Here is a 27,373-nt window from a genome sequence, read left to right as displayed (position 1 = left end):
GGAAGTTTCTGGCAGCGTATTTGACAGTCTTGCTTTTTATAACAAAATTCTTTTTCCCAAGAGAAAAGAGAAGGTCCCTTGGAAAGTTATTACGCATTTTAAGTCATAATATGCATTTTGTTCAGGGGCATCTTTAAGAGCAAGCCTTCATAAGTTCGCGGTACTGAGTTCGCTTCAATAGAAACTTTTTCTATCCTCTGAGTGGTACCACTACTTGCTACCTCTAACTGTTTAACATTCCAGAGACGGTAGTACGTATGTTTGATTCTTTTTTGACAGTAGAAAATATCAGTCCACTCTCGTGAAAAAAAGAACCCAAAAAATTGCCGTTTTTTTTTTATGGTCAAAACTTCCCCGACTGATTCCGAACATCACTTCCATAACCGAATCTTCTAGACAGACAACCGATGGTTTGTTTTGAGCACAGATTTTAGAGTACCGCTTTAGGTTATTAAAGGGAATGCAAAGGGGAAGGAACGTAGCTGCCTACCAAAAGTGTGGAGGAAAGATAAGTACGGATGTTTCTCATTGGAGTGGTGGTCGCTGCTGGCGGAGTGCAATGTTTCTTGCACTATATTTTGAGAGGTTTTTGCCATGCATTCACTGTAATGCAGCGGCTCTTGATTGTGCTGATCTTGGACTGTTGAAGACGATGGCAAGTACATCGCACCTTATCTTGCGTCTCCACATATATTCATTTGTATTGTTACAGTTCCCGGCAAGATTTTCGTCGCTCTTGTGGACTACTTTGACCGCAAGAGCTGCATGGTATTGGAGACTCCCCATTTGGGAGACCGTAAGCCAGCACAAGTGCCCTTGTTGTGTGGTGTAGATAATACATGGAAGAGCAGATAATTAAAATACTTGCCTAGTATAAAATGTAACGGCCATTACACCACGCCGATGTACCTACCCGTCGCGACAAATGTTATTCCCATAGTACTATTGCTACATTGCTCATTCAGGTGTACAAGGTTCGCTTGGCTTTACCCTAGCGTCCTTTGACGTACGCAGGCCTATATTATGAAGCTTTAGACATGGTTAAGCCGATATCTGGCTATTTCTCAGCTCCACAGCTCCATTTATAACTAGTAACGTAACGGGTGTTGCAATGCAGAAAAACATTTGCCGGTAAATGAAGCTCTCTGCTTCACCGGTCCGCCGCTCTAACTCAGAGCACTTAACTTCTTGGGGTGCCTAAAGAAGCACGTATAACGAAACAGTTCTCAATATTGACCATGTTTGTATAACGGGAAACAATGCCTGATCACTCGCCGTGTTATAGTTTGAATGCCACAAGACGGGAAATTGCCTCTAGCATAACCCTTCATCCCTGACTTCCTCTCATTCTTGGCGACTTTCGACGTACCTGGTGTGTACACAAGGCCACCAGAAGAGGTGTTCAGTGAACTGTCCTGTAAATCGAGCATTGAATAGAGCTCTGACGCTTCGGCTTACGTTAATCTTTACTTATCCACAACTGGGCAACCAAACCAGTCGTATGAAAAAGATTCTTGAGGCCACTAACATCACTTGTCCCACAAAACTGCTTGGGGTCATGTCATCTTCTATGGCGTTATTTTGGCGAGCTGACGAAGCTGATTACCTCTTAAGTAATGTTACGAAAAGCGGCGCAGATGGCGTATACCGATTCCAGCGCATCGCAAAAGTGAACTTCCATCTTGCACCAAACGGGCATCGGATGCTCTTAAAGGCGGAATGCATTTAAAGTGCACATCTTCGCCTGTTCTTTTGGCCTCACTTTTTCACCTTGGTCCCTCCATGCGGCTCTAAACCTCACTGAAATTAATTCAGCCGGAAAAGTAGTTAGCTTTGAACGATATTCGAGGCCGACCCCTATGGGTGGACGAATGGAACGGTCCTTGGCTATCATCTCTTGCATTCCGCCCCTTCCTTAACACAACTTGTGATCCTGAAACCGCCTGCACGTATAGACGAAACACAAATGGAAACAGCGGGATGAACAATAACGCACTAGCGACTGAACCCAAATCTAAAAAAAACCCTCTCCTCTGTGAGAATGCTCTCTGGCTTCCACCTGCGCCACGTTGGCGGGCCATATCACCGTCTGTGGCGGAACAGGGATGGCCCGGTTCGGTGTTGGCGTGCGGTCCGGTTTCCAGCGTTCCACCCAGGAGAACATGGTTCTTTGGGATGCTTTTGCTCGTCACAGACCGCCACAAGTCACCAGGGAAACTCCAGAGAGCTTACGCCCTTCCTTCAACAAGAATTATTCGGTCTGCTCTGCCCTCGCCGGTCACTACATCCTTTCCGCTTGAATGCTGATATGCTCAGCACTACCGGCCTTGAGAACAAACGATTTAACGCCTCAGATTCGTGCTACCGTCTAGTGGTGCAACGCAGTCCACACTACAAGCGACAGGCGCGAGGAAGGATATGACTTACAATGCGGTGCGGGACATAGAAAAGTGGAAATCAATACGACACGGACCTCGTATTCTAGTAAACTAGTAAATACGGTTCTAGTATGCTAGTAAACACGGTTGGCGTGCTACCGCACGTTCAGTAAGTGTGCAGTCGCTCGATACTGCAGGGTGTGCCTTAATCTAGAAAGTAACAGAGATGACGCCGGCTGACCTGTCTCGGGAATAATTTTCACATGCTACATGATGAAAATGATGAAATGATGAAATCCATGATGGAATATAGCACCCTAAAAATAGGGTCCTGCTCAAAGGAAATCGACTTATGTGCGGTTAATGAGTGAGCCACATTACGTTAATATAAACTAGTGCGCTTATTGAGCAAGCGCAAGAACTACGCAAACACATGCCGCGGTGGCTCAATGGTTATGGTGCTCGGCTGCTGACCCGAAGGACGCCGGTTCGATCCCGGCCACGGCGGTTGAATTTCTTTGGAGGAGAAATTCTAGAGGCCCGTGTACTGTGCGATGTCAGTGCACGTTAAAGAACCCTAGGCGGTCGAAATTTCCGGAGCCCTTCACTACGGTGTCTCTCATAGCCTGAGTCGCTTTGGGACGTTAAACCCCATCAAACCAAAACCAATCTTCCATTTTTCTCCTTTCTGAAACAACAACCTTAAACGGCTATTTTTCAACTTCAACCTTAAAGGAGTATAGGCACTGAACTTTCGGGTGCGTGTTTTCTTGTTAGTATCGATGTGTAGGCATTATTAAACATGGATCTCCACCCCGTATTCTCCTTCAACCGCTATATACTCTATAATCGAATTTATTTCTCGTGCTATTTAGACTTCGATTTTAACAGCCGAACGAGGTCTGTGACGTCGATGTGTGGCTATAGGCCACGTGAGGCATGAAAAAGCTGCAATATAATAGCTGCTTCTTTATTCTTTGTCTTCCGGCTCCTGAGGAAGGCTGTCTTCAGCATTGTAGTGATTCAAAAAACAAATTAATCAGTGATTATATTGCAGTTTCTCCACGCGTCACGTCACATATAACTGGGAGCCACAAACTTGAGCAAGGCTATTTGTCTTCCACTTACTGCACTGGAAAAGAATCTCTAATTGCGCCGTATGACTTCCAGCATGCCACTTAAACCTGTAGCAGTTAAAGAGGGCCATTCATACTTGGTCGATGTCGGAGATGTGGACATACTTGAAGGTAAATTTCAAGTCCTTAAAAAAAAAAGCGGATTCAAAAGCCTTGTTTGTGTCCAGCTTGGTCCATGACAAACATAAATACGTGACGGTTTCGCATGCTCAAAATGCAAGTCCAAAACACAGCAAGCAATTGTACCAGCACAGATTTAATAGTGGCACGCTCAAAGTTTCGTTCTCGCTTGAAATCATCAGAAATTGGAACCTGCTACCTAATAATCTTTTCATCTGCGCAGCTTAAATCCCAGAGCTATACTGTGAGTGAGTGCTGTGAATACAGCTTGTTGGTTTTGTTACAATTACTGCTCATATAACTGTAGGAGTTCTTTCTTTCATTTATTCTGCAGAAACCTGGATGTACACATTTTTTAGTCCCTCTCCTTCAACAACCTCCTGCTCCTGGCTAACAGTGCGATGTAGAAAACTAATAATTAAATTACGTACCGAAAACAATTTCGTCAGAGCCACATTCTATTATGCTAATATCGCTCTATTTTCCTTTCACAAAAAAAAATAATCATTAAACAAAAGGAGTTCAGAACAAAGCCAGTGCATTTATCTATGGCACGTACAGACTGACTGAAACAGACACCCTGCCAATAAACAGTGCCGGAATACTAACGCTCAGAAACCTTCCCAAGCTTGTATGGCAGAAATTTATAATTTATATCGTACCATGCTAACTATATAGAGTATAAAATATATTTTTGATCAGAAGCAAGAAAACCACGTCCATTGAAAGATAGAAATTAAAAACTGACTGTTTTCGATATTATTTGATTCCCGTAAAAAGAAAGCAATAAAAACTTGTCTTCTGGTTTAACTATTCTTTCTTCTTTAAAAGCTTTTTTATAGGAATGTCAACCAAACCTCCAGCTTTACAACATTAAATAAAGAGACAGTTCCACTTTCACTTCTTATGAGAACTATTTTAGGTCTATCAAGTTCCATACTGAAGCTTTATACTATTTACTTGTCGATTTGATGCCATAACTGGGGTCGAATGACACACGAATGACTCTCCCACGGAGCTGCTTTCCCGCGCAGGCCTCGACACATTATCAAGTCGCGTAACACTTCATAGACTCAAGTTTTTATATCAATTAACTTATAATGCATTCAACATGGATCCTGCTACTTACATTAGTTTTAACCGTTCTAGAGGCACACGTCACAAGCATGATTTTACGATTAATGAATACTTCTGTGCTAACAACACATATTATTTTTCTTTCTTTCCCCGAGCAGTAAGGGAATGGAACGCCCTAGATAAATCTATAACTGCGCAGCATTCCTTAGAAAAATTCATGGAGCTTGCAGTCTCATCAGTTTTGTCATCATGCCAGAATTGATGACCATCCATAGTCTGTATTGGTTTTATGTTGCTTTTTTTTTGCTCACTCGATTATGTACCAAATGTATGATTGTATTAATGAATACTTTGATACGTGTTTGAACACATGTTTTGAAGGCCAGAGTTGGCTTTCTTCCGTTTTCTGTTTTTCATTTGATGTGATTCCGCATATGAATGCTGATTTCTTGTCTTTTAAACCTGATTGCTGGCTTTTGTTTTATTGTGTTGTTAACTTGCATCTTGTTATTTATAAATCCACTCCTGTAACAGTCCCAAGAAGGGACTAACAGTATGTTCAAATAAAAAAATAAAATGCTTTTAGCTAATCCAGCAATGTTCTATTATTCCACTTATATGGTTTCATTGTTAAATTTTGAGCACCTGCTTGCCTTTCCCTCAACTGTCTTTTCGTATAGGCTGTAGTGGAAGAAAAGAACTAAGCAAATTCTCTAGTTGCACCTGGAACCCCTGCATTTTTGGTAGAATAATTTTTTATCATTCCTGTGAAGCCCTTCAGTTGGCAGCCGAAATATGCCAGCCATGTCAAAAGTGAGATGCCTTAATGAGACTGCAGTGGGGAAAATGTGACACGGAAGTAACTCAGGATTCCCAATTTTCCTTTTCACTTCTGCTTCCTTTTAAAGTTTTTCAGGCCCGTGAAAATGATCAGAAATGCGCCACCTAAATCCCGCTATTTTCTTGCCTTCCTTCTGACAGCTTGAACAAATAGGAAGCAGACTTAAAGTAAGGTAGTCTGCTGCGCATGCTACGTATCAAAGTAATCTTTCCCTTCTGGCATCGCGGCAGCGTGAATTACATGTGGCCTACCGCGCCATGGCAGCAAGATTACTTAGCTGCGGGGGGGCGAGTCACCTATCGAGCCTTGGCGAATAGCACCATTTATTTCCATTTCAAAAATTCAGTTCGGGCTCTGTGCGACCCCTCTCTGTGCTAAAACAAATTTTAAGGTCAACGTACTAAAAAGTTCCTAATAGAAATACGAACCTTGATACTGCTGCTTCAACACTTTATTAACCGGGCTAAGAGGTGTTACCCTTTAAGAAAGGTCGGAAAACTGAGTCTATAACCAACAATTCGCCACACAGCGAGGTCTACTAATTATAGAGCGGTGTAGGCATGCTTTGGGCACACCTTTAAAATACAGAATACGTTGGATCGCCACGAGGAAAAAGCGTGTAAATAAAAGCGCTGTAAAGCTTCTTCAGCTGAAAGTTTGTGGTTCTGGTCATTAAAAATATGACAAATTGGTAGGGAAATATAGTATCTCAGCTGTATTTTCATCAACGCTTATGCCGCAAAACTTATTCAAACCCAACTTGTCAAAAGTTTTCAAGCGTGTTTCTGGTTTTACGGCGAGAGAACAGAAATCAGCCTGTCCATAGCATACTTCGCGCTTGTGGCTACTTTCATGGGTCTCATTTTCGTCTGTAGGTTTTAACTGTTTCGTGTTTCACTGACGTATCCTGTCAGCGCTGGCTGCAAGGATGCTGATTTCTTACTGCCGTCAGCCTGTGGCGATAGTGCATTGCTAAACTACTTTTTCACCGCTAACTTTATTTTCCTCATAATATTGCAAGTTTAATATGCAGCGACTATATGCCAGTGCTTTCCTAGGTAACACGTCGATGTCCTAGTGATGGCTTTATTGTTCAGCCATATTTTAATTTTTGTTCGATTGCGATCAAACCTGGTAAGAGCCCTTCGGTGCACGCTTCATTTCTTCGATACCGCTTCATCGTTTCATACATGCTTGTGTGCACTGCCGAACAAGCGAAATTCTTAGTCGTAATAATATGACCACTAATTTCGTTTAAAAAAAGGTTCGCACTGCAGTATTTTACTGTGCATTATAATATTAGAACCTGAGAACAAAGTTTGAACGAGTACTTTGGAGTCGCGACATCTGAGTTCTCCGCCAGCTGCTGTGCATTCGGTGACTACTGGCAATGCTCCGATTTGTTTATCCCAAAGCAAAAAGTAATTCCCAGTAGTGTGTATTCCTGAAGCTAAACGAAGAAATAACTGGAGCGTAATATTTATTTTTAATACAGCGGTCGTCTAGCATTGATTTCTTGTAAAATATCTTAGCCATTTCGACAATTCGAAACTCAAGAAGCAGCAAAGAAATTCAATCGTTTCCTAAGCAAATGGTTAGACAGCAGTGTTAACTGCGAAGCACAAGCCTGTAGACCAAAACATAACTGCTGGATTTGCTGTAATAGGCGCTACTTTTTATACCTATCCTGCCGCATAATTAGTAAGCGTAATCATATCATCAATACACACGAAAACAGGACGAAATCCATACCGGCATGCGAACACATAGGGCAACAGTGGGCGAGTTACTGTATTCTTCTTCTTTTCTTCTTTGGAAAGAGAGCGAAACACAAAACGAAAGGTAATGTAGGGGGTATGATGTGGTCGTCCACGGAAGAACAAATTTACAGTTCATATATTCTAGATATAAACATCATGTTCAAGTATCTAAGAAAATTACTGTAGGCACTACATAGCTAGCAGTAGCCTATCTACGAATACAAAATAATTTTAAGGATTAAAACAAAAGTAGTTTAACGTTTTTAATGACTATTCGAAGCTGCTCATTTCCCTAGATGAAAACAATCTGCAAATAGTTTGCGCAGGTAACAGACAAAAATAATGGCACAGGCCATAATGCTAAACGTCGAGAACACTCGAATAAGACCAGAAGCACAAACTGTTGCTCGCAGTGGACAGGTACCGGCGACCGAAATTGTCATAATTTATTATGGGTGAGGTAGATGGGCTGAGGCAGTTACGTTCTATAGATAGTGGACTCAAGGGAAGTGTGGACAGAGTGCCGTAGTAGACTGCGATAGGAGTGGTTTGCATGCAGGATCTGGATGAATACGCAGTTATAAAATGGAAACCACAGATCGAACAATAACATGAAACTTGCGAAATAGGCAGCCGATAAGTTTTGTTTATTAGCAGAAAGAATTCATACAGAGGCGGCAAGAAAGGAAATATTCGAAAATAAGCGCTTTGTTCAAGAGCGGTTATAAAGGAATGAGTCCAAAGATGAGACAAAATGCCCAACGAGAAATGGCGGAACCACAACCTAGAAACTTAAATTTATGCAACGAACAACTAACAACAATATCAGCAATATGCATCGAGAATATTTCATAAAGGGATGGTTTCTAAGGCAATTATGGAGATAATGATAGGTGGGGCGCATCATGCTATCTAAAATGAAAGATGTACAACAGAACAACACCTGGAATACAGAAACGATGACGCAAAGCTTGCGAAATAGCAAAATTAAGCAATCCATCTAAGAACAACACATGGTAACGAAAGAACGCAAGCGGCTAAAACAGCAGAACTTTTTTGAGATCACATGGACAAAAAAACGGCAATGATATCAGGAAAAAAACTGCATGCCTAGACTCTCCATCAGCGTAACAAAATTGGCAGCGGTTTAGCTCAGCTAGGCCAGGCTATACGTAGCGAAAGCAGTTTCGTCTACTGACTTTCCGGTAACGACACGCTGTCGTCGTTAAGCAGTTTAGCGGCGTCTCTTCGCATGACGTTCCTCTCGTTCTTCGGGCATCTCGCCCGCCCGATTAGCCTTTCTCGTTTTCACACTGTCAACCGGCCTTGTACCATGTGACGACTTTTGAATCGGCAGATTCAATTTAAAGCAGCCTGTATTGCTGCCGTGACAAGCACGACCGCTCTCCTCTTCAATTGCGCACGTCTGAGGAGCGAGCGCATCGCTTCCGGTTTATATCCAAGCTGCGCGGCGCGACTCCGCGCATGCGCAGTGCGGCACAGTGGCTGCGGCGCCATGGTTGCCATGGTACTGGTTGCCATGCTAACGGTGCATGTGCAGGAGTGGCCTTTAACCGACCCCCCATAATCCACTCCTGCTAGCGTAGTGTAGCTTTCGCTACATGCGACGGGCAGCGATCCCTTTATGCCGGTTGTCTGAAAACAGCTATGTGTGTAAAAAAAAATGCGGTACTGTACAAGCTCTATGGAGAAACAGAAACTGAGAGGCAAAAGAAATTACTGTTGGTGAACAAAGCTTTTCAGGTGGAGGAAGCATTTAAGGGTATAGGCGGGTGTTGAAATTATCAAAAAATGCGAAAAGTTACATTTTGCAAAAAATGGCATATTCGGGATCAATGCACTATAATGTCCCTGCCTAAAAATTTCAAGACTTAATGTCGACCTCTAAATAACAAATTATCTATTTGACTGCATGATGCCACTCATGCATCGATCCTGGCCACCCTGGTGACCGACAGCCTCCACACCTTCGTTAACCAAGCTGCCGCCTTGCACGACACAGCCACTCGGCGCGTGGTATTTGCTGCTGCCAGGTCGTCTGCCGTGGCTTCCTCGAAGCGCCGCGAGTGCTTCCCATGCGGCCGACAAGGCGACATTTATAAAGCCTGTCCTCAACTTTCCCGCCACATCATCTACTTCCAAAAGCATTCTTTTCCTTTCCTGGCGGTGGATACGAAGGACATCGGAGAGTTGAGCGCCCTCGTCGACACCCGTGCTGAACGCACAGCCTTGCTTCAGAAGAACGGCTCTCGCAGTGTTAATAGTTGTCACTGTATTACTCTTGCGGGTTTATATAGTGCCTGGTGCCAGATTAATTATTTTATTTATTTATTTATGGATACTGTCAGCCGTCAGGCCGTTACAGGGTGCAAACAGATGCATATGTAACTAAAGTCACACAGCCACAAGTATAACAGTACACAATTCAAAACAGTCAAATTGAAAACGACAATCGTCGCAACAAAACTGCCCTGCACTGCAGATACAGGCCTAAAGTACAAACGCTAGTGGTAAATATTTTGGCTTACAACCATAAAATAGCAGTAGGGAAACAAAACGTATAAAAAGAAAACAAAATTAAAGGCATATTTATTCAGGCAAGTGACGGTACAAGCAATTTTCAAATTTGGGGAGATTTTCTATTTGCATAAAGGCCTGAGGCAAGGAATTCCATTCTGTTATTGTTCTGGGGAAAAGGAGTATTTAAAACAGTTAATACGGGCCATCATGGGTGTAACCTGGTAACTGGTAGCAAACACATCGTTGATTGTTTTCAAACCTATTGTTACAAAGAATAAGACGACGAAGAATTGGCAGTGCCTCTAGACCTGCATCCATTCAAATCATATTTGATCTGTCATGCTGTCGTCCTGACCTTTGGCTCGTAACCCTGTATCATTTGGCGTGAGGTGCTGGGTAAAATGATCATCCTGGTCCCTGGAGCATCGACGCCTTCAGCTCGCCTTAGTTGTAGGCCGAGGACACCAGGGCTCCGTTTCCGAGCTTAATTCCGGGTCGAATTGACCGAAACCGACCGTCCACTTTTCTTCCACCTCGTCCCCAGACCCAGCAGCAGACGCGCTATGACGCGATGCTTATTGACAGGAAAACGACAAGAACTAAGACGACACCCCCGCCCAAGCTGTCCGGCGCGTTCATAAACCTTGGCCTTCGGCTCTGGGCACACGACCGATGGACCTGAAGCTCCGGAGGCAACCTTTCGCCACCTAATGTCATTCATCGTGGTGGCAAGCCTTCAATGTTTTATCTTTCGTGACTATGCTCACCTTCACCTCAGAATTCAAGTGACCAATCGGGCCGATTGCTGGGTAACCCCGGGTAACGTTACGAAGAAGTCGACTACGAAGCGGACGGTGGCGCGAGATGGGGATGGAACGTTCGCGATAGGCCAGCTGCCATTAAAATAATATTTGGTCCCTCCTATATGGTCCTGAGTGGCTTTGGTACATTAAACCCATATAAACCATAAAAATCATACCTCATCCGTAATAATGTCATCCTGTTCTTTGGCTGCCACCACTTATCAATATTACGCATATTAACATCGATACATCAACCTCATCTACTTGCTGAGTCCGTGAACGAGGATGTAACAACACTTCCGGACTGACATAAAGTAGCAAGATAAAAGGACCACAGCCATCGATCAACTTTCCTCATGTTACACGCTACGTGCGTTTTACGATTGTTATTTGAGTTTGTGCGCTCAGCGGCAGTCATTCCACAGTAGGTTGCTCTCATTCAGCGAGCTGACGCAGGCATATAGAGCCTCACGCCAGATCTACCCCCCGCCCCACCCCTCCCTAGATAACAAACACACAACACTCTGGCGCAGACTACAGACACACACTCTCCCTTCACCCCTTACCTTAGCCCACTATCATCCCTCCTTCCACACTCCCGCATGAGCCATATGCCCAGAACCCTTCGCTCCTTCCCTCCACATCCTTTCCCTCTGCCCAGCGGACCCTCCCCCGCGGGACCTAGAGAACCTCAAGACCTGGGAGGACTGGGAGACCCTGCTGCGCTCGGAGGACCCGGCCGTGCAGACCATCGCCACCAACCGGGCTGCCAGGGTTATGGACCTTAGGAACATAAACACTTGAGTGCAGTGGGGTCGTGCGGGGACCCTGGGGCGTGCCTCGAAATCCTGTTACAATGAAGTTTCTCTCTCTCTGTCTCTGTCTCAATTATCCAAGAGCCCCCAAGCGGCCTCAGGAGCTTTGATGCGACACAGATATGACGCCGTAGGACGTAGGCACAGGACCGATTTGCAACAGCGGTATTAGGTGGGTACACATAAATGCAAAGTGGTGACCGAACGCGCACCTCAAACTGAAAAAGAAGAGCGGGTGACCGACACCAAAAAAAAAATGGCTGAGGCTTAGCTAAGGTTAAGCCTAGTCAGATGCGAAGCATATTGATGGCTAGGCTTGGTAATACATGGGTTTCCTTGGTTGACATTCATCCCGCTCTTCATCGGTCTCTGTGGCACGCTGAAGCTTTCGCTTCTCGTTCAAATCAGCCCTGCTTCTAGGCGGCATCCCAACACCTGGCCGCCTCGTAAGTGCCCGGAGAGCGAGGCAACCTCAGCTTTATACCGCTGCTGTAGCGTCACGTGGTCAGCTGCAGCGCCTCTGATGTGGAGCCTCCACCGCCGCGGCCGACCGCGTGAGCCAGCAGCCCATCTCTCCTCTGCTGTGACGTCATGTTGTCACGTGGTCAGCCGCTGCGCCTCTGTTGTGGAGCCCACCGCCGCGGCCGACCGCGCGAGCCGGCAGCCCATCTCTCCTCTGCTGTGACGTCATGTTGTCACGTGGTGTCACGTGGTCACGCTAAAGGTCAATGGTAGCTCCACCGCCGCGCTCGACGGGCTGTAGTGTAGCTCTAGTAATATGCTTCGCATAAAACAGCTTGTCGAGTCTGATTGAAAAGGCGTGGCTCGAAGCGGGTGTGTGGAACTCGAGAATGTGCTACGCCTGTCATGCATGCTGGCAGCATTTCGGGGAGTGGACATCAAAAGTAATTTCTCTTTCCGGATTTCGCAGAAAATGATTGCAGAAATCCTTCAGTCCGGAGAACTGAAGGCTGGTTTTGTTCCTTTGATAACAAAATAAAACGCCAAGGTATGTTTTCTCAGCCCAGAGTAAGCTGGATGAGTGGTGAATGAAACGCGCACCAACAAACTGCAACTTGAGCATTAAATACAAAAAATTCTAGATCCCACAGAGGAAATCAAATCGGGGTTCACTAAAACTTCTAAAAAGTCGCCTTTGTGCTATTAATATTAAACTAAACTGGGCAAATTTGATCTCGAAAATTGAAGCTCTCGTTTTGCTATTAGATTTACAGTGTAACTAGAAGAATAAGAATGGGGTGGAGCGCATATGGCAGGTTCTCTCAGATCATGAATGGCAGTATACCAATATCCCTCAAGAGAAAAGTATACATCAGCTGTATCTTACCGGTACCCATCTATGGGGCAGAAACATGGAGGCTAACAAAGAAGGTTCAGCTTAAATTAAGGACAACGCCGCGAGCTATGGAAAGAAAAATAATAACGTTGAGAGATCGAAAGCGGGCGAAGTGGGTGAGAGAACAAACACTGGTTAATGACATCCTAGATGAAATAAAGAGGAAGAAGTGGGCTTGGGCAGGGCGTGTAATGCGAAGGCAAGATAACCGCTGGTCCTTAAGGGTAATGGAGTGGATTCCAAGAGAAATCAAGCGTAGCAGGGGGCGGCAGAAAGTTCAGTGGCCGGATGAGACTAAGAAATTTGCGGGAATAAGGTGGTCGCAACTGGCGAAGGGCACGGTTAATTGGAGAGACATGGGAGAGGCCTTTGCCCTGCAGTGGGCATAGTGCCCTGCTGATGAAGATAATGATGATGATATTTCAAGCGTTTCAATTTATCATGATACTGTAGCGTGGAAATAATTTTTATAGGAATATATCCGTATCACTGCTATATTTAGTGTGGGGAAAAGTTCACATCTCGCTGTCACAAAATTTTAGCTTCAATTTTTGTTTAGAGTGATGGTGAAAGAGAAAAACTTCTCATAAAACATAAGTAAATATAAAGCTGGTTTTTAGCAAAAGCATCAAACAGAAAAGAGATGGCATGGTAATATTGTCTGCCACAACACATATTGCTGTGCTGCTTAAGTGTCCCTTACAAGTCATGTCACCTCTCTATTTGTACATGAAAATTTGGCGTTTTAAACGACCTTTGTAATTGGAAAGCAATGTTTGCTTGATAAGCCCGGCAGAAGACGTTTATTTAAGCCCTGTCAAACAATCCAGGCACACGAACGCCAGCTGCGACCGCCTTCTCTTATCGCCAAGCAGAAATTGACTGGCGGTTGACTTCCGCTGTTCTCGGCGGCAGTATATAAACTCGAGAAACGACTGTTCGCCTCATGGAAATTTAAAAGAAATTGCATGATGCACTCCACCATAATTGTTGCGGTATTTGGTGCCTCTGTTTCTCTGGCCTTTGCCGCTGGAAAACACCCCAGAGGGCCACACAAGTTGCCGGTCGAGCTCCCTGACGTGTCACTTGTAAGCGGATGTTCTTTTGTACTGGCAAGGAGGGTACTGCTATCACATTACTACTGTATATAACAATCTTCCATAAGGAAGGTGGGGTAAAGCATTGACTCGTTATAAGCTCATTCATGTTTTCTGGGTATGGACTAGAATTACCCGCTTAATTTTGTCACGTGGCTGTTTCCCTAGAAGCGAACGCTAAGCTGTCACTGAGAAGTGTAACTTAAATGAAATCGGTGAACCGTAGCATAGGCGTTGAGAAGATTTGCAGCAATGTTGCAGTGACATCTAGTGTCAAATAACGGTGCTGTAATGTGAACAGAAACATACACGCGCTCTGAAGTGGAACAGCATTATTAAGTCTGTGTCCTGCCTGCTGGCTGATTCGAGTTGTCTTCTATTAATGCCAAGCGGAAATTTTTAGAACGAACGCTGCTGTCCATGCTTGCTTCAAACCGGCGCAAATTTTGCATTGTTGTTCACAGTGTCGGCAACAAAGCAGGTCAAATCACTCTCTTCTGGCTAAACTGCTGTTTCCAAAGAAAGTGTCTGTTCTGTGCTGAACCATGTATTTTTATTTCCCTTCGTCGAAAATGTTCCGTCCACCCTTCCTTTGGTTTACCAATGTTTTTTCCCGTATCCCGGTTCTAGAATTGTAGACTAGTGTGGAATATGCTAGATAAACGAGAATCTAAGTTCTCTTCCGCTGGTGCAGGTAGTTCCGCTTTCCGAGTGAGCTGGCTTTCATTGGAAGTCATTGGTAGTAACCAATTACAAACCTATATCATTGCTAAGCATCCTTTGGAAACTACTGGAGCATGCTATCTACAGCCATATTTTAACTTTCCTTGCATCTAACTCTTTGTTATTCAGCAGTACGGTTTCGGAAGCACTGTTCATGCGAAATTGAGCTTTTAACGTTAAGAAATGATCTGTTTCCCGCTCTTAAATCTTCAATATTTATTGACTACTTACTAACTGACTTCGCGAAGACATCTGACACTGTTTACCACAGGCTACTGTTTCAGAAACTAAGCAAGCTCGTTCTTGAACCTAATGTTTTAAAATGATTTTAATGATTTTTTTCTAACTGTATCCAATTTGCAAACTCTAAACGCCATCGCTCTCATTTTAAATATGTAACATCTGGAGTTCCGCAAGGATCAGTGCTAGGGTGTTGCTCTTTCTTATAAAAATTCACGACTTACTTTATAGCTTATCTTCTGTTACTTTTCTGCTGGCGATTGCCTTATTTACCTAAAGTAACAAGCCCTGCAGGCCGCCCAACCATTTTTTCTGAACTTAATAAGATTTCTTCTTGGTGTAATTCTGGATTGATAAAAGTTAAGGCAATAAGTCTAAGTACATGAGAATTTCCCGTCATGAAGCTAACGAAGTGCAATGTGATTAGTCAGTGACTTTTCATTAACTCAGGTTTCCGCTTACAAATGCCTTGGTGTACCTATCTGTAGTAAGCTCTCCTGGCAAGCTCACGAGGACTACTTAACAAGTAGCGCCAAGCGAACGTTTGATTATTTACAACAAAGGTTTTCGATGGCGCCCTGTAACTTGAAACTACTATTTAAAAAACACTGTACAGGGCAAAACTCGAATATGCATCGTCAGTATGGGACTCTCTCGTTTAGTCGCTAACGGCAACAATCGAGTCTGTCTAATGTCTTGCCGTTCGTTTTATTTTTCCCACTATTCTCGAACTTCAAGCGTAACTCTAATCAAGTCGAATGTAATCCTGCCTATTTCAGTCTCGCTTAATTTCACGCCTATGTCTTTTCAACAATATTCACAATGCCAATCCTCAACTCAGAGATTTGCTAGTAGTGCCACCATTATATATTATGATTATTGCTAGTAATATTATTATTATTATTATTATTATTATTATTATTATTATTATTATTATTATTATTATTATTATTATTATTATTATTATTATTATTATTATTATTATTATTATTATTATTATTATTATTATTGCTAGTAGTGCCACCATTACCCTACAGCGATCTAAAGTTCCAGATTGATGGGGACAGCGTTCACAACATAGAAAATTAAGCTCGACCATACTCAAGACATCCAAGTAATGGAACCACCTTCACGCCTCCATCGCCTTCATTACAAACTAAAAGTTGTTTAAAAAGGCTGCTACTGATTATATATAGTAGCGTCGCTGTACTAATTTTGTTCGTGTTGTGCATTATTATTTTTATTCACTCCTCTCTGAAATGCTTGGCCTGAGAGTACATATATGAATAACCAGATGTAGTCGTGTTAAGGAAGCAGACGGGTATGACCGCAACAACTAAAAGTTCATTACAAAAATGGGAAACATATATAGCTTTTCCTGCATGATCGACATATCGAGAAGTCTAGTATCCTACGACAGGCTTTCTAAACCCTTAATTGTTTTGTTTACCAGGTTTATTGTCTCGCCCAGGCAGTCTACCAGAAGTTGACTAAGTTCAATACACGTGAAAAAAATAATTTCACGTGAAATTTCGCAGTCCATCTTGCGCGTTTCAAAACAAACTATGCAACAAAACTATCATGCTTGCATTGACGGCTATTTTGTAGGCAATACAAGTTTAGAACCTAACCGATGCCTCGCTTAAATATAAGTATTGAAGAATATGGTAACCTGTCTTTCAAATTTTGCAGCAGCTTTGTCATTTGTGAATTTTTCTGTGATTTTTACGTATGTGCGTGTCACTGTGAAAAAAATTCAGCAATAACTTTTCGTCAGGTCTGTGATATATGAACCTGACCCAACCAAATGCACCTTCGGTGCGCTTCTGTGCGCAGGTGGCCGCGCTATTTAAGGGTGCTGTTGCTATATTGGACATCGACAATGATGACTCTTTGGACTGCCTATCAGCAAAAAGAACGGACTACAACCCAGAGGCCTGGTCCGCAACTTACGTCTGGTCTCTGGCAGGCGAAAACGGAACAAGGTCAGGTCCTACAGACAGCCTTTTTGAGATTAACGCCGCAGGATTTCATATTTAATCGTGGTTTCGGGCTGCTAATAACTTTCTAGGGCACCGCACCGACAGGCACCACATTCATGTATACACATATGGCTCAATCAACTCAATCAATTCCGCTGTGTCTCTGGTGATACCGGCGATGTCCATCTTGATGAAAGTGAATACGACGTGCCACACTTCCTCAATTGATGTGGAACTAGCTGCCCTTCGGGTTGCAGTTGAGCTCATCAGCTAAAAACCTCCACATCAATGGTCTGTTTTCACTGATTCTAGAGCAGCCCTTCAAGGCCTGCAAGCTGCTCCACGCCATTTGTAGCCTGAGAAACTGGTTGCACAGATACGCGAAGTGTACCACTGCACCGTATCGAAAGGTAGCGACACTATTTTTGAATCGCTGCCAGGACACCGCGATATCAAAGGGAACAACCATGGGCATAAGGCTGCTCGATCTGGCCAGAATGACGGACTTCAAGTCAGTATTCCCATGAGAAGACTCGACGCAGCGTGTGAGCTACTAAGGTTTGCTCTGGAGCTCACACGATCTGCGTGGAACACTGGCCAGTTTTTCAACCATCCCCTCAGGGCATTAGATCCTGGACTGCCCCTTCCCCACAATATACCGCCTCGTTAAGCCACGCTGATTTGCCTTTTTGGCTTGGTGTTGCATTTACAAAGGAATACACGTCACGTTCCGGATAGGGATGGCCGACAGCCCTGCTTGTGAAAGATGTGGCCGCGGAGAGAGAATTGCACATCTGCGTGAGCGCCCCCCTTTGGCTACCGAAAGAGTAGGCTGCGTTGTGCCATGAACCGCGTCGATCCTCACTTTTTAACAGAGCATAAGACCCTTGGGCCGTGGCCACAGCAATCGACTGCCCTCAACGCCTATAAGGCTCTGCTCAACTTCTCGATAGTGATTTGCCTTACGGACCAGTTGTTACAGTGCCCTTCGCATCCCTCTCTGGTTCCCCTATCCCCTCATCCCTCTTCCCGTGTGCAGGGTAGCCAACCAGAACTTCCTTCTGGTTAACATCTCTGCCTTCCCTCTTCCTCTTTAACTCTCTCTAGGGTAGCGGATCTGGCTCTGAAGCCTTAAAACAGTGCACTGAAACGGTGAGAACAAACACACGCTAGGACCATGGTTTTTTATAGCATGAGAGTAAACACATCTTTAATTCACAGTACTCAGCATTGCTCTCACGGAACATGCGTGGTGGCGCCATCTTGAAAGAACACATAGGCTTCAGTTATGTGACCAAGGGCTGCACCATGTACCACCAAATTATTGTGCGCTTTCGCCTGAAACCTTCTCGCTGCCTCCAAGGCCGCCAATCCTGTCATTCCCGCTTTATATGGACCACTTTCTAGACCTGTAAACCGCGATGACAATGCATTGTCTACAAGCGAGGTCTTCTGCGCTAGAAGTTCAGATTCCCCGTACATAGCTACAAGTAGGACGACATTTCTACTGACATATAGTAGCTCGCTCTTCACAAGCAGAAGCCAACTCCAACCTAGCGCGCCTTCGCCACGAGGTCTGCGGCTACGACTATACTTCGCATGGAAGAATGGAGACGAAAGTGTTTTCAACGAAGTCATTGGTGTGGACGAAACTTTTTTCCGATAGCTGTATAGCCTCGTGGGCACGGTGTCTTCCATAGAAAAATGGAACAGAAAGCCACACCAATGACCCAGCGAAGAGAAAAGCGGGCTTGTGTGGTCAGACTGATGTTTGCTAAGGCTTTAATGTTGGGAGGTGAAGGAGCCAGCCAGCTGGCGACACTGCTCGGTATGACGCGTAACTCCAAAAAAGAAAGTGTATTCCGAGCTGTCGCCGTTTTATAGGAGAGGATCGTTTCTAGATAAAAGAAAGGCTCGTGCCCGGATAAAAGAAAAGGCAAACCCGGTCTTTTCTTAAGATGCAGTAAGAGTGCTGTTAATACGGAGAAGCATATATACATCCTTGCGCGTAATTTTGTTAACCATAGGAGAGTCCACATAAAAATCGGGTCGAGCCATCATTCTTTTCCACGAGCACGCCAGGGAAGAACCAATGAGTAGCAGATAGCAGAATAATGCCGCGTTGAAGCACATAGGCAACGAACAAAAACCTCCGCAAGCATGGTCTTAAAAAAAAAATCAGGTCGGAATATCAGCCTCGTGATTCCAACACCACCGGTTCGCAGCGTCGCTCAAAAAGAAGATGTTTTCTATCTTAATGCAGTCGTGAAAATAGTTGTGGCGGCTCATCCGTTCGTGCGAGCCCAACCAGTCTTCAACGTAGGTCACTGCGCCTGGTGAAAATTGCGCGGTCTCTCTCCTGGAAGGTAGCGCTTTAGGTTATAGGCTGAGACGGGACTGCGAGCTGTTGAGTCCTCTCATCTGTGGTCATTATGATTGTGTGGCTGTGATTGTGTGATTGTGTGGCGGGAAGCAGCACCGAGGAAGCGTCACAGTTCTCCAGCAGTTCACAAGCATGAGGCACAGCCGGCCGCTTCAAGAGCCTTGTCGTCGTTGGCATCGGCGCATGATCATCTTCATTCCACCCTTTACAAACTCTTTCGTACGAATAAATGTTTCACAATCAATATCTACCCCTCCGTTTCCCCTAGTGCAGGACTGCAAACTGAAACGTTCTAGTTTCTCTGCCAGCCATTTCATCCTGATCACGTTGTTAATTCTTCTACTGTACATTCGACAGGTTTGGTTTCAAAATACCCTAATGTGAACGTCTTATGACATTACGCCGCAATTAACTGGTTCTTCATGAGTCAGTTCTACACTAAGACTACTACGCTGGCCATAAGATATTTAGATGATGCTGTCGGGAATATTTTTTTCGCTGCCATTGAGCGAGAATATTTCACATTGTGTTTATATATAAGTTTTGCCAGTATTTTCCGGGCCCAAGAACCTAAAGGAGCTGGAAATAACGGGCGCAATGAATTACCCAACAGTGACCGACTGTTAGTTTTCGTGTCTGAAACACCTCCTCGACGGTTTATTCACGTTTCCCCATAAGTCACCTTCAGAACGGTGAGCAGACGTCACAATAGCGAGACTTGGGATATCCCTGTTTGGTTAACGGCGCGAAACACACAAAAACACAAGGAAGGTAGACGCGACGCGACGGACCGGGACGAAGACATTGCAAATTATACTTTTTCACTCAGCAACACCTCGGAGAACATTTTGGATCAGCCTATACGCATAAACCAGCGAAAACAAACCTGTCTGGTAAAACTGCTCTGTGGTGTCATTCATACGGTGGTGTTTCTGCTTTTACCATAACTGCTAAATGGCAAATACATTCAAAGCATGATGGTGAAAACCCCAGACCTTGCTCCCCGAGAAGGCGCATTTTCTTGCAACCCATTTCTTCAATTCTTATACAAATTGAGCTCTTGTTTAAAATCAGGTATATTTAATATTGCAATATTCTCTGCCAACCATTAGTTAAAAAAATCACCAGGATAGTTAGTAGTCTTTTTTTACAACGATAAGCCGTGGACTAGAAAATTCTAGTTCAGAATAGTAAGCATTGTAAACCTGCTGCGAGTAAACATTTCGAACATTGCATAAAGTGTCTCTTTGGGCTCCTGTTTTTTTCTTTTTCAGCAGGCTTGAACAATATGCGATTTAAGAGCACTTTTTAAATTTCCTTTTGTCCTCACTGACAGAGATACGTACAGTCTTTGTCAAAAGTAACCAGGCTCAATGGTTTGCTTCTCATTCGTATACTAGAGCCCTCACGGCTTCACTGAAGGTAAACAGGTCTTTAAAAGTGAGAAGAGGGGTTCTTTTTACCTTACAGAGATTTAGAGCTTGAGGGCTCGCATGACAGCTTTAATATACGTCTGATAAGAAAAACGTGCGGCCTGGTTACTTTTGACAAAGACTGTATGTTTCTGAATGCTGCTTCCTCTGGGATTTGCTTTTCCGTACGAATGTCAGATCTGCGTCCAATGCTTTCCTAACATTATTGTCGTATTACTGTATTGTTGTATTGGTTGAATGAAATGAAGCTGCCGGGACAAGCAATGTGAAAAAATCTTAATGCTTTCTCAGGACAGTTTTTGGCAGCTCAGTGACAGTAAAGGAACTGCAGCCCAGCAAAAGACGGCGGCCGTGCTGTTCGTCCCCATTCTATGTCCTCGCATCCTGATGCGCCATACTTTGTTCATATTGTCTGTGCGCCAACAAGCCCGAACGCCCACGCTGCCTAATCAGATAGCGTATACATATACATTTTTTTTCATTCCACAGAATTAACGTGCCGCTTCATACTTGGGGGACCAACGAGCCTGGCAAGTTTAATTTCACCGTGGATACGAGTAAGCAAATGATTGAAACTTTTTGTCATCGCCAACTTTTTTGAGAACGGTATTGATAGTCGTAGTCATTACTCACTCTGTCTAGAAATACCATAAGGTGCGTATTTTACTGGGCTATACGTTAAACGATTACTAAAAACGTAGCTAAAAATTACACTGCGGCCTACAACGGGTTGAGCCTGGATATCTGTAGTAGAAAGCGTCTTTCCAAGGCAAGTGAAAACGTAATTTACTGAAATTTAACCACTCTTGGGGTAATCTCCTATAGCACAGGTACTATAGATAACGCGTATGAGCTTGAACGCTTTCATGAGCAGCGACCGCGCGAGAACAAATAGGGGTCTCAAATATTCTCATTAACTTTCTCAACAACTTCTTCCTATTCGTCATCACCTTTTTCCCTTGCCACATTAAGCCACGTAACGCGTAAGGAAAAGATGTAAGCAAAGGTGATGAAAAACAGTGGCGTAGCGGAATCTTCAATTGCCATTAACCCTATATATGACCTTCTTCGACCAGGTGCCCTTGCGTTTTAAAAACCAGACTTCTTGAGAATGCCTACATAGAAGCAAGGATGTGGCGTAAGCCGCAAAACACGGAAGGTTTTGTCGTAAATTATGATCTCAAATCAAAAGTTCTTCCACGTATACACCAGCTCATCATGCTGAAAATCGTCCTAACACATTGCTTGAGTTTGCTGTGCCACTTTCTCAATATATTTTGGATAAGGACGGCTTCATTGAATTTCAAACTGAACTTTTACTTGCTGGGCTCTGCGACATGTCAGCTTAGGGTCTTGAATGGTTTGGCTGTAGTCGAAGTTCTGTAAGTGTTCTTTTAATTTGCTCTGCTGTCGTGATCGGTGAACGTATTTCGGTTGGTCTGTAACAGCCTATTACTGATTTATAATATTCCCTAATTTTGTGTTTGCTACTCGCAGGCTTTCTCTGCGTGCCGGTGATCACTGAATATTTATTATCATCTACTTCCAAATAACGCCAATATTTTGTTTATTTGTTAATTGTAGCAGACCCGCCAGCTATAAAAAACATTGGGTTTCAATATTTTTCTGATTTGCCATTCTCGATTAGGCTCTTTTTCTCCGTGCGTCATCCTTATGTATTCACAAGTTACACACGGCCTGCTATATTCACCTGACACCAAGATCTTATGCCTAGCTTTCTCAGGAGCGAGAAAGCGTGTTCTCTGGAATAAATAGTTGATAATCTGCATATCTTCTCCTACTCCGAAATCCCTGGTCTGTTTTGTCCACTGCTTACCTGCCACTGCATTTTCACAATCAGTCAAACGTTAGACCTCAGGATCATGTAGTCTAGAAACATCAGTATGCCTGGCTTTTATAGAAATTGCTAAATGATATGAAATGAGTTAAATAAGTATCCATCGACCACTATGACAAGGGGACAGAGGGCGCACTCTTAAAGCTTAAAGTTTATAGACGCGAACACCACCCGGAGTCCTTTAATAACCTCAGGAGCACTCTCATCGTTTTCGTTTGTGAGGAAGGTTTTGTCCAAACCCTAGAATCTTGGGTTCTGCTGGAGGATGCAAGTCCAAGCGGCGGAGAGTAGCAGCCAGGAAGGCGCGCTCTCCCTCAAAACGAGGGTAGCCTGCTCGGCATCGCCTGGATAACCTCGCTGCCTTTCCGTCCTTTAGTTTCTCTCGCTGTCTTTGCAAAAAGATATGATAGCTCAGTACACAAATGCAACCAGTACATATGTTTGTTGGCTTTAACCACTTAATTTTGTTGCATATATTTCGGAAGTGAGTGGCGCAAGGTTGTCTATGTTCTGCGGCTCCTTATAAATATACAAGGTTGGGGCTTTGAAAGTAAGGACTGGGTCTGAATATTAAGAGAGCTTTCAATTGTCTCTGCGTACCACGTCATCACTGCTAGTCTTTCTGTCTGCACTAGCCATCTTTAGGGCTGAAGGTTGCTATTGCAGCTAAAATTGACCTATGAGAGATGGAAAACATCCCGATAAATACAGCGCACGCACAAATTTAGCGGAACTCGCTGGCAGCCTTTTTTTACAGGCTTGCCTTTCATAACAAAATTCAGTTTCCAAGAAAACGGAGAACATCTTTTGGAAACTTATTGCCCAAATTTCAGCAGTAATATGCCCTTTTTTGAGGGACATCTTTAAGTGTAGGATTTACATGGTCGCAGTATTCAGTCCGCTTAAACCAAGCTGTCTGTCTTCTTAGTCATAGCACTGCTTGCGACCTGTAAGTGTTTAATATTCCACAGATATTGTACAAATGTTTGATTCCTTTGTGGCAGTAGAAAGAACTAGTCTGCTCTGGTACAAAAAGGAACAAGCCGCAAAATTCTCGATTTTTTATGGTCAAAATGTCAGAACATCCGTGACCGATTCTAAACATCACTTCTAGAACACAATCTTGAAGACCGATGGTTTGTTTTGGGCACAGGTTTCATAGAGTACCGCTTCAGGTTAACAGAGGGGATGCCCAGGGGAGGGAACGTAGCTGACTGCCAAAAGTAAGAGGGAAAGATGAGAATGAAGTGTTTCTCAGTGGGATGGTGGCCGCTGCTGGCGGAGGTGCAGGTTTCTTCACTGCATTTGTAGAGGTTTTTGCTCTCGGACTGTTGAAGACGTTGGCAAGTACACCGCATCTGGTCTTTCGTCTTCACATATTTTCATTTGTACTGTTACAGTTCCCGGCAAGATTTTCGTCGCTCATGTGGACTACTTTGACAACAAGACCTGCATGGTATTGGAGACTCCCCATTTAGGAGACCGTAAGCCACCACAAGTGCCCTTATTATGCGGTGTACATAACAAATAGAAGAGTATATAATTACAATTTTTGTACAGTATGCAACGTAACTGCCATAACACCACGCGGGCGTATCTACGTTTTGTGACAAATGTTAATCACACAGTATTACTGCTGAATAACTCGTTTAGGTTTCGCACGTTTGCTTGGCTGTACCCTCTCGTTCTTAGACGTCCACAGGACTGCGTTATCAAGGTACTGGCATGGTGGTGCTGAAAGTCTGGCTATTCCTCTTCTCCACAGCTGCGTTTATAACAAGGAAGGCATTGGGTGTGGCAGCGCAGAGAAAAATTTGCCGGGAAAAAAAAAGCTTTCTGCTTCACCAGTCAGCCGCTCGAACTCAGAGCACTTTACTTCCTGGGCATGCCTTAAGATGTCGGTATTACGAAACAGGTCTCAATGCTGACAATGCTTGTATACGGAAAATACCGCCTCATCACCCACCGTGTTATAGTCTGAATAACACAAAAACTGAAGATTGCCCTACCATGATCTTTGATCACAGACTTCCTGTCATTTATGGCGGCTTTCGATATACCTCGCGTGTGTGCAAGACCACCTGGAGAGGTGTTCAATGAAGCGTACAGTAAATCGGGCATTGAAAGGAGGTCTCACGCTGCGCCATGGCGCTCTTTGGCCACAGATGCCCTTCCGCCATAAAAACTCATCACATAATATTTACTGATCCAAAACTGGACCACCGCATAAATCGTATTAAAAAGAATAAGAATGCTTGAGGCCGCTAACATCAGCTACACCACAAAACTGCTAGGGCTCGTTTCATCTCGTATGGAATTTTTTTGGCGAGCCCAAGACGCTGATTATCTCTTAAGTAATGCTACGAAAAGCGGCGCGGATGCCGCATATCAGTTAGAATGCAAAGCAAAAGTGAACTTCGATCTTGCCGCGAATGGACATCTCATGCTTTTAATGGCAGAACGCTTTTTGACGTGTACACCTTCGCCTGTTCTTTTGAACACATTTTCTCCCTTGCTCCCTCCATGCCGCTCTAAACCTTGCTGAAATTGATTCTGCCGGAAAAGTGGTTAGCTTTGAGTAGAGATCGAGGTCAACCCTTATTTGTACATAATCGAATGATGCTTGGCTATCACCTCTAATATTTGGCTGTCTCCTGCAGGCAATTTGTGATCTTGAAACAGCGCGTACAACTGGAAGAAACACAAAAAGGAAATAACGGGATGAACCATAACGCACTAGCCACTAAATCGGAATCTAAAAAACCTCTCTCCTCAGTGAGCATGCGCTCTGGCTTACAACCGCGCGACGTTGACGGCCATTGGCACAGTCGATGGTGGTCCAGGGATGGTCCGATTCGGTGTTGTGCGTGAGGCCTGGTTTCCTGCTTTCCACCAAGGAGAAGTCAGTTAATCTGGACGCTCTCTGCTCGTCACACACTGCCACAAGTCGCCGGGGGAATCTCCAGAGAACTCACATCCTTCCTTCCCCAAGAACCACGCGGTCACCGCTGCGCTTGCCGGTCACGCCATCCTGTTCGCTCGGTTGCTGCTGTGCTCATGAGTACTCTGCCTTGAGAACAACGAACTTAAAGCCTCTGATTCTTGCTGCCGTCTCGTGTTTGCAAAGCAGTCCGCGCTACAAGCGACTGGCGCGAGTAACGATAAGGCCTACCTTGCAGTGCAGGACATAGAAATGAGTGGAAATCAATACGATACGGCTTTCGTATTAATCGCCGTAGGTATAGCAGCTCGGTGCAATAGCGTTCCGAAAACGTGGGCTATTTTTCTCCTTAAATCCACTGACACCGAGTAGCACTGTTGTTAAAGAACTTTGCAAATAAATCACAGAACCTGTCTTAATCTCGAACGAAACAGAGACGAGGCCGGCTGACTTGTCTCAAGGGTTATTTTCCCATGCTTCACGTGGAAATAGACCATAAAATTGTAGACATTTAGGTTTGCCAATGTAGTGCAAATCAAGAAATCTAGCGCCCTAAAAATACGCTCCTGCTGAAAGGAAGGACAGTGGCTAACAGCGAATGAATGAGCTGCGTTACGTTAATGCAAACTACCGTGCTTATTGAGCAACGCAAAGACTGCGAAAACACAGTGCTCCATTTTTCCTCCTCTATGAAACAAACGCCGCCAACGGCTATTTTCCAGTTTAAGCCTTAAAGATTGAACAGCTGTACGAAATGCTCTGAAATTTCAAAGAACACCGTGAGCAAAGATTAGTTTACTTTTCGGAGTCGTTAGCAACCTTGGAGTGCTTCAGTAGCTAAAAAGGGTTGTAGCGGCATAGATGTTCGGTGTTCACTCCTGGAAGACCTTTAAATCACCAGAAGTCAGTGAACATGTACCTTGAACAGACAGTGGAAAAGATTTGCAAACCATCGGCTGTGATAATCATGCGAGGTATCATAATTCTTTGATACGAAATCTGTCATATAGAATTGCTTTCTTGCCATGTCGTCTAAATTTCACTTCTCACCTCTGTAGGAATTAAACATGAGACTGTCACAGGCCAACAAATCATGGTACTAGTACACTGCAGTTCAATGATGTTTATAGTCACAACCCAGGATTTCATTCTTTCCAGAGTGCACACTGTGGGTTTCTGACGAGTACCAAGACTCAATACCAGAGAACTGTCTCAAGGAGTTCGCGGACATCTGTGGCAATGGAGTTTCTCTTCGTGACAAGAATATCTGCCAGGATGCATGAATGTGCGGCTCTTATCTGCACAGCAGCGGGCCGAACCTGATGACTGATTCACCAGTTTGCGACGACTGCCTGGAGATGCCTTTTGTTTTATACTTACAAGAATGAGATTGTCTTAAGAACTGAAAATAAATAATCATGGGCTGGCCATGAACATCAGCAACGTAATGTGTACTGACTTCTCTGTAGGCTGCCCACATGTTGGCTTTTCAGTCTGCACAGACTGTGGGCATCCACGAAGGCGTGCATTTAGCGGCCTTTCAGGTTTTTCCTATAACACTCCTTAATTTCTATTTTCTGCATATTCTCTTCCTTTCAGAGCTCAAAAAATCATCAAATTTATTAAATTAGATTAAACGGGTAGTCTGATCACAGGCTGATACAGGAAAGGGCGCAATGCAGGCACCAGAAAAGGAAAAACAAATTGAGAAAATTATGAAGGTTTGCGTACTTGATACTTAGCAATCATGAGTACGCGTCCGAAAAGAAAAGCGAGCAGTGTGGTTTTTTCATTTATTTATTTATTGCTCTTTGTTGCTATACAAATATGCGCAAACGCTGCTCGGACCCATAGCCAACATCTAGTAATGGGTACAATAGAAAAAGTT

At 44.0% G+C, this 27,373-nt stretch overlaps 1 protein-coding gene across 1 annotated transcript; it reads left to right on the top strand.

Annotated features, from left to right (window-relative positions):
• The first annotated feature begins 16,676 nt into the window (after positions 1–16,676).
• On the top strand, positions 16,677–26,875 carry LOC149360335 (uncharacterized). The gene is made up of 4 exons (XM_089567835.1): positions 16,677–16,873; positions 21,176–21,243; positions 23,945–24,028; positions 26,644–26,875. The coding sequence occupies exons 1-4, from the start codon at positions 16,677–16,679 to the stop codon at positions 26,766–26,768; spliced, it is 474 nt and encodes a 157-aa protein (XP_089423961.1). The 3' UTR covers positions 26,769–26,875.
• The last annotated feature ends 498 nt before the right edge of the window (positions 26,876–27,373 follow it).

This window comes from Amblyomma mixtum, chromosome 2 (assembly GCF_055824585.1).
Source record: "Amblyomma mixtum isolate Tamu chromosome 2, ASM5582458v1, whole genome shotgun sequence".
NCBI classification, from domain to species: Eukaryota; Metazoa; Arthropoda; class Arachnida; order Ixodida; family Ixodidae; genus Amblyomma; species Amblyomma mixtum.
This window is presented reverse-complemented; position numbering and strand designations above follow the sequence as displayed.

Excerpts from the sequence above, each read along its gene's own strand:
- LOC149360335 (XM_089567835.1), top strand. The coding sequence starts at position 16,677 with ATGAACCTGACCCAACCAAATGCACCTTCGGTGCGCTTCTGTGCGCAG. Across the intron at positions 16,874-21,175 it reads GCAGGCGAAAACGGAACAAG|AATTAACGTGCCGCTTCATA; the intron begins GTCAGGTCCTAC and ends TTCATTCCACAG. Across the intron at positions 24,029-26,643 it reads GACTCCCCATTTAGGAGACC|AGTGCACACTGTGGGTTTCT; the intron begins GTAAGCCACCAC and ends CATTCTTTCCAG.